Source organism: Brienomyrus brachyistius, chromosome 24 (genome assembly GCF_023856365.1).
Source record: "Brienomyrus brachyistius isolate T26 chromosome 24, BBRACH_0.4, whole genome shotgun sequence".
Taxonomy (NCBI): domain Eukaryota; kingdom Metazoa; phylum Chordata; class Actinopteri; order Osteoglossiformes; family Mormyridae; genus Brienomyrus; species Brienomyrus brachyistius.
The window spans coordinates 1,613,191-1,621,182 of record NC_064556.1 but is presented as its reverse complement, the minus strand read 5'-3'; the positions used below and the strand labels follow the sequence as shown (position 1 = coordinate 1,621,182).

The 7,992-nt window shown below is 46.5% G+C and overlaps 1 protein-coding gene across 2 annotated transcripts; it reads right to left on the bottom strand.

Moving 5' to 3' along the window:
* Positions 1–412: 412 nt before the first annotated feature.
* zgc:165604 (uncharacterized protein LOC792578 homolog) lies at positions 413–7,772 on the bottom strand. 2 transcript variants are annotated; one of them, XM_048995470.1, is made up of 6 exons: positions 7,518–7,772; positions 6,120–6,277; positions 4,668–4,866; positions 4,065–4,220; positions 2,480–2,602; positions 413–1,122 (listed from the first exon to the last, which is right to left on the bottom strand). In XM_048995470.1, exons 1-6 carry the CDS (start codon positions 7,570–7,572, stop codon positions 929–931), a joined length of 885 nt encoding a protein of 294 aa, XP_048851427.1. In that variant the 5' UTR covers positions 7,573–7,772; the 3' UTR covers positions 413–928. The 2 variants fall into 2 exon arrangements, with proteins under 2 accessions (XP_048851427.1, XP_048851428.1); XM_048995471.1 differs by having other exon boundaries at positions 6,120–6,274.
* Between the last annotated feature and the right edge of the window lie 220 nt (positions 7,773–7,992).

Sequence of the window (7,992 nt, the reverse complement as noted above, 5' to 3'; positions counted from 1 at the left end):
ATATGATTCAGCCCATATCCCTATGACACGCGCTTCTTGGAGTCTTAACCCCCCCGCATCAAAACCAGGGCTGTCATTTTCTTATTGGCCGAAAGGAAGCACAAGTTTCTGGGGCAGACCTGAATATCACTTAAAGGGATGAAGTCGATGCCATTTATGTACAGCATGTTTGTAAATGTATATAAGTATATAAATATTTTATTATTAATGATCCAATGGGTATTTTTCAAGGACACTACTGCGATTTTCTTTTTTTTGTTTTTTTGGGGGGGGGGATCACCGTGGCTGGAAAGGCCCCCCTGGAGTTTGACCGCAAGGGCGTGTACACTGACCTTACTCCTGCAGTCTGGGAATACTGCTTTTGCACAAACCTTGTAAAATAGGACACATTCTTTTGTTTTTGTTTTCTTAATTTCGGTCCTTTGTTTTATTTAAAGATTGTAATTCAATATAAAGTCATGTACAGTTTTTTATGTGAGATTTCCCCTATTTAAATTAAAGCTTTTTGTGTTATTTGCAGTTCTATTGTACACGTTCCATTCTTACTGATGGTTTTTGTCCTTCCTCCCAGATTTAGACCATGACAAAACAAACCAGGAAGCTGTCAGTGGTCAGTATATTTTATTCATCTCATGGATTTGTACCCTAAAGGTGACCACAATGTGAACGGGTGGTTGTAGACAGGTAGACGCATGGAAAACCTCCTTTTCAGTTGTGCCACAATAATGCTGCAGCAGGGAATCAGGCGCCAGGTTTGTCTAGCAGGACGCATTTCATTGCTGAAGCAGGTGGGGGGAAAAGCATCTGTGCATAGAGGTCTCGTATAATTCAGCAGCGGCGGTCCAGCCCGTGGCCAGTGAGGATGAAGTGGCCAGCAGTGACAGGTGCGCCTACAGAGCTTCTTGGCGAGGGCGCCCCCTGCAGGTGGTCACACGAAGGTGCGGCGGATGAGGCTGGGGGTGTACCTGATCTTGTTATAACACCCGTCTTCCTCCCCCTGCCACCACCTCATGCTTGCAGACTGACGGAGCCACAAGAGCAGTGCTGAGAGAGCTAGTAGCACTAGGGTCATAGTCAGGGAGAGCAATGCCCCCTGCAGGACACCGGGAGAAGCTTCTGGAGCTAACGTTGGGTAGAGAGATGGGAAAGTATCTTTATCCCATACTAGCTGTGCACAAAACTTTAAACAAAAATGTATCGTCCAGTTCTTCGGAAGTGTTCTTTAAAATTCTAGCTGAAGTGATTGACTGCTTAATGGCAATATTCAGGTAATTGTGTGTTTCTTGTCTTCATTAAAACTCGGTTTTAATGAAAACTGATACATATGAAATATGGTACAATCAGTCATGCTTCAGGTGTGTGACAACACACAGTGATTGATACATTAGTACACTGTGTGACATCTCACAGTGATTGATACATTAGTACACTGTGTGACATCTCACAGAGATTGATACGTTAGTGCGTTGTGTGACATTACACAGTGATTGATACGTTATTACATTGTGTGATATCACAGTGATTGATACGTTAGTACTCCGTGTGATATCACAGTGATTGATACATTAATATGCCGTGTGACATCACACAGTGATTGATACATTAGTATGCTGTGTGACATCACACAGTGATTGATATATTAGTACATTGTGTGACATCACACAGTGATTGATACATTAGTATGCCGTGTGACATCACACAGTGATTGATACATTAGTACGCCGTGTGACATCACATAACGATTGATATGTTCGTACCCAAGTCCAATACAACGCTAAAATCACGTTTGTATTTGCATGATTTTAATTGAGAGAGAAAAGCACCCTGCTAACTACAACATGCTCTTAGCGAGAAACACTAAAAACGGCTACCCATGTGAGCAATGTCCAATTCAGGAGCGGAATGTTTTGAACTGGTTTCTTTCAGTGGAATCGATTTTCAAATGTAAAAGAATCAATCTTTTTGTACATCCACTCATTGCACAGGTCAAATACTTGATCTAAAAATATTCGATAAAATAGCTGTGTTTTTGCATATTTATTATAGCATATTTTTATTGTCTACTGTCATCACTTAATTTTTATTTTATTGTTGTGCGTAACATACAAGTGAAGTTTGGGAGTCGTTTTCCTCTAACCCACGGTAGGTTATTGTACTGTGCCCATAGCAGACGTTTATGATATGATAGTGGGGAGATTGTCCTTTTCACACCTCCCTCAACTTGCTCTTTGTAGAGTAAGCTGTCTGTGAAAAGCAGTCACCTGCTGGGGTGCCCAAGGAGCCACAGATTGCCATTGGTCTATAGTGTAAGTTATTAAGTTGCATCCTCCTAACCCTATTTTTCCGTATTAGCTGATTTTAGCAAACGTGAGGTTTTTCAGTAACTCGGTAATCGTTGTAGCAGGACTGACTGTACGTGGTTGTGAAATGTACATGTACGGCCATAAAACTAAGACTTGCGTTTATCAGTAATACTTACAGCTGTACACATGCAGCCTGACGTAGCAGCACTGAGACCCCAGAGCGTTGGACACAGTGCAGCGGTACAGTCCTGAATTCTGAGAAGAAACGTTCTCGATTGACAGCGTCCCTTTAAGGGTGCCTGCAGTGCACAGATTAAAGGAAAGTGATCGGTCATCATTGTTTACAAGCCACAAAGAAATGTCCTCTGCATTTAACCCATCTGGTGCATCCTGATATAGTGGCAGCTATTATTCAGCACCTGGGGAGCAGCGTGGTACCTTGCAGGTCAGGGATTCAAACCAGTAGTCTTTTAACGCACGCTCCTTAACCATTAGCCCAACGCTGAAAAGGTGCTTTATCATTGACGGCAGGGTGTCTCTCTCTCTGCATGTCCGTCAGGGTGTCTCTCTCTCTCTCTCTGCATGTCCGTCAGGGTGTCTCTCTCTCTCTGCATGTCCGTCAGGGTGTCTCTCTCTCTCTGCATGTCCGTCAGGGTGTCTCTCTCTCTCTGCATGTCCGTCAGGGTGTCTCTCTCTCTGCATGTCCGTCAGGGTGTCTCTCTCTCTCTGCATGTCCGTCAGGGTGTCTCTCTCTCTCTCTGCATGTCCGTCAGGGTGTCTCTCTCTCTCTCTGCATGTCCGTCAGGGTGTCTCTCTCTCTCTGCATGTCCGTCAGGGTGTCTCTCTCTCTCTGCATGTCCGTCAGGGTGTCTCTCTCTCTGCATGTCCGTCAGGGTGTGTCTCTCTCTCTGCATGTCCGTCAGGGTGTGTCTCTCTCTCTGCATGTCCGTCAGGGTGTCTCTCTCTCCCTCTGCATGTCCGTCAGGGTGTCTCTCTCTCCCTCTGCATGTCCGTCAGGGTGTCTCTCTCTCCCTCTGCATGTCCGTCAGGGTGTCTCTCTCCCTCTGCATGTCCGTCAGGGTGTCTCTCTCTCCCTCTGCATGTCCGTCAGGGTGTCTCTCTCTCCCTCTGCATGTCCGTCAGGGTGTCTCTCTCCCTCTGCATGTCCGTCAGGGTGTCTCTCTCCCTCTGCATGTCCGTCAGGGTGTCTCTCTCCCTCTGCATGTCCGTCAGGGTGTGTCTCTCCCTCTGCATGTCCGTCAGGGTGTCTCTCTCCCTCTGCATGTCCGTCAGGGTGTCTCTCTCCCTCTGCATGTCCGTCAGGGTGTCTCTCTCTCTCTGCATGTCCGTCAGGGTGTCTCTCTCTCTCTGCATGTCCGTCAGGGTGTCTCTCTCCCTCTGCATGTCCGTCAGGGTGTCTCTCTCCCTCTGCATGTCCGTCAAGGTGTCTCTCTCCCTCTGCATGTCCGTCAGGGTGTCTCTCTCCCTCTGCATGTCCGTCAGGGTGTGTCTCTCTCCCTCTGCATGTCCGTCAGGGTGTCTCTCTCTCCCTCTGCATGTCCGTCAGGGTGTCTCTCTCTCCCTCTGCATGTCCGTCAGGGTGTCTCTCTCTCCCTCTGCATGTCCGTCAGGGTGTCTCTCTCTCTCTCTCTGCATGTCCGTCAGGGTGTCTCTCTCTCTCTCTGCATGTCTGACAGGAGTAGGATTACCCTGATGGCGTCAGGGCTGAGGCTACCGAACAGGGCCTGCCCCGGTGTTTACCGTCCATGTTAATGGACAGCGACATCTCTTCTGGCTCCAGCTTATCCCATTGCATCTCGGGTACAGGGACGGCTTCCTGCACTGCACAGGAGAGCGTGACGCTTCCCCCCGCACTGGCGTCCCCCTCCCAGAGGCACAGAGGGAGAGAAGGGGGTGCTGGAAGAGCGGGGGGAAAAACAGTGACTCGGGGGCTGAGGGATTAACCACAAGGTGTCAGAAAATTGTCCCGTATTTGAAGGGACTAAAGCTACACCTAAAATACATTTTGAACTTAATTAAATATGCCAAGGGAATTGTGATATCTCTTGATGTCATCTAAAAGTCCTAACCTTACTTTTTAAGGACCAACAGGCATGTACAGTATGAGAGAGTTTTTGGTCATATATGTCCTCTACAGAGGACAAACACGAATTAGTGCAGGTTTTCATTAGGTTAATATTTCCCTCTTGAATATGAAAACGGCTAAATATTCTGTCTTTTAACAAAGGCTTCTTGGTCCATTCCGTCAGGCAATAATCCATCAGCAAAGTTCTTTATGCGCCCGTGTGACCGGTGGCGTGGTGACATGGCTGAGAAAGGCGTGCCGCACTGCCGGCGAGTTACCGAAGACGCTGAGCGTGACTTCGCCGACACCGGGCCCCCCCGCCTCGGGGGGGTTGCTGACCACGCAGCGGTACATCCCGGCGTCGGAGGTGTGCGTGGCGTTCAGTATGATGTCAGCCCTCCAGGGCACGTCCAGGAAAGCGACGCGGCCCATCAGGGCAGGGCTCTCGATCGCCTGTCCGTGATCGTACACGATTACCTAGGAGACAAAGCTTAGGCTGCCATCGTATCCTGGAGTCTTCAGTACGGAAGCACTAAGTTAATGACTTGATAAAAAATAAGCAACATCATATGATTCGATGAACAATAACGGACTTTGGTTCTGCGTGACCTTCTCTTTTCGTCTTTCGCTTTGTTAGTTGCCCCGGATAAAATCTCTGCCAATGACACATTGACACCAACCAGATTGTGTTTACAAAGTACTCCATCCTATAATGAGAAAGCCAATGCAATTCAAAATAAAAAACATGTTATCATGTTTACGAATATCCAAAATGTCCTCTGCAAGCGGACTACTTGACTACTATACACGGATTATTTAAACAGTATTTGTACAGGAATGCTTTTAGCGGTTTCCACTATAACTTAACTTTTCACCTGTAAATTCACCTGATAAAAGTTCGCCGAAAACGTGACCTCCGAAACTCCTCCGTTGTGTTGTGGCTGTTTGCAGCGCGTATGTAAAACGTGGTTCGCGTTTGTGTTCATTTTGATAAAAGGGTTTTCTGAATTTGTGTAGCGTCTATGAATTTTCATTGTGTTTGCACATGCCTTATGAAGTTATTCTTATGAAGAATAATATCCTTTTTTCTTTGCAGTGCGTTATTCTATTAGACGTGCGTTTTTTATTTTGAATTGCTTTGGGCTTTATTTTGAATTGCATCGCGCTTTAATTTGAATTGCTTTGGGCTTTATTTTGAATTGCATCGCGCTTTAATTTGAATTGCTTTGGGCTTTCTCGTTTTTTATTTTGAATTTCATTGGATTTTATTTTGAATTGCAAAGGGCTTTATTTTGAATTGCATCGCGCTTTATTTTGAATTGCTTTGGGCTTTCTCGGCCACCGTAATACTGCCGTAATAGTTTCTTCTGCGTGACTGCGGCATTTGTAATAATTGGTAACAAAACGCGGGATATGATTAGGCAGCAGCTGACAGCTGACGTGGCTCCTCATTCTGCGTTTATCCATGTTAAATTATCAGCTGCCACAGATCGAAGCTGAGGTCGAAGCTTTGGTCACACGAAGGTCTTCACTCGCTTGATTGAATGATGTCATTTGTAGTTATACCAACAGAGGACGACATATAATGCAGCTCATTCCAAGTTTAGGTGACCAAATCTTTCATGAGCAGTACGCCACCTACTGGACGCTGTGTACAATGTAACAGCACCTGCAGTTTCGGGAAGAGTAGGAAAGGCTTCTCAATTTAACTGCACCAGCCCAGATCTTACCTGCGATGGGGACCGGGGATCAGAGAGAGGAGTCCTGGTCCAAACTATGCTGAGGCGGGAGAGCGGACTCCTGGTGAAGAAGGAGCACGGCAGTATGATGGAGTCACCCTGGACAACGTCCAGGCCGCGCTGCCTCATGGTCACTCGCACAGTCCCTGCTGACGACCAGAGACCAGTACAGAAGGACTGGAACCCACCTCGGCCTGGTTCCCCCCCCCCCCCCACCCCGCACATTCGCATGCGCCTGCTCATTTTGGGTCATGCTCAAGATTGAGCTACAAAACCAAGAAATCACTCATGTGAGGATCGGTCTGGTGAGGGGCCCTGAATCACGAGGGCTGCTGCCATTAATCCCAGCAAGTGTCCTGCTGTTGGACCCTTGAGCAAGTCACTTAGTTTGATTTACTCCAGTTCAATTACGCTACTTCAGATCAAAATGTCAGCTCACCAGCTAAATAATGTCAGCTTGTGAAGCTGTGACAACCATAGAAGAGTAAGATGGTAAACATCCCTTTACGTCCCCTACCAGAGGCACACAACCTGAGAAGGCTGCAGTAAGATCCTTTTGTATTTTTACTTGCGTAAGATAAATTGAGAAGTATGAAGAGTTGAAGAAGGTTTCCTCTTAGGTTCATGCCTCTGAAAACAACGGCCATTGTGTGACACCCGTCTCCCTTTGCTCTCTACGTCAATGTTGCCCCCCCCACCCCCACCATCTGCCTCTCCGGTTGTCTGTGTGAATAGAACAGCCCTGCTCCTGTTTAATTACATATGACAGCCTCACTGCATCCACAAATAGAGCTGCAAACAGAGCGTTCCGGTTGGCTAAAGCTGAATACTTTGCATGAAATATGTTCCCATGGAAACTTAACTTCCAACATACCAGTCAAGGCAAGATACTATGTAGATGTAGGTTACAGACTTGCGGTTGGGGCTGGACTGACCTGTTCGATAACCTGAAGTCAACATATAAGAATAACCAGCTTGCACCTGACCTTGTGCTCGCTGTAGTGTTTTGTGTTTTTCCTTAATTACTCTGCAGAAAACGTCAGATGGGAACCGGCCGTCTTCTCGTATGTGTATCAGATAAACCACACGGGGCGTCCCTTTTGAAACCACAAAACTTTCACATCAGTAACTAAATCCTTATGTCAAACGACCCAGTAGACCTATAAATCAAAGAGTCTAGTCACACTTCGAGTTGCAGACGATAACGCTTTTCTTATTAAGTCTGATCATTAGTACTTCTGCACTTGATACTCAATCGGTTTCCAATTAGAAGTCATTTTAGATTTTCACTTGCAGCTTCCTTTGGGTCTGTTATGTAGCGTATTCTAATTAACTGGCTAGAAAAAGTGCAGTAGGATGTTATTTCTATGGCTTGAGGGTCTGACTCACCGCAGTGAAGGAGAGAAGTGACCAAACCGGCGGCCTGGAGGAGCCACAGTCCCATTGCAAAGCCAAAAGTATTCTGTCCGAGCCGCACGCAGGGTCAGCAGCCCGCTCTTCTCTCAAGCTCACAAATGCTCAGATATTGACTGGACAGACATAATTAAGCTATTCAGTCACCCAAGTAGGAATGTCTGTTCTCTCATCCATTTCTCTCTCTCTCTCTCTCTCTCTCTCAATTCTGTCTCTCTGCCTCAGTCTCACTCTCCCTACTGTCTTTTGAAAATGCATATGCGAAATCCATTTGTTACATAACCACACGTGTGCAAGGACACCTCAGAATAGTCAGAGGCCTTCCTCCTATATCCTGCGAAGGTGTGGTTGTCGATCTGGTTGTGGAGGATTCACACTTTATTAAACAAGGTTAATTAAATGGCTTCTCGCCATGTGGCAGGTTAGTAATAGTTGGCCAGATATTGCTAGG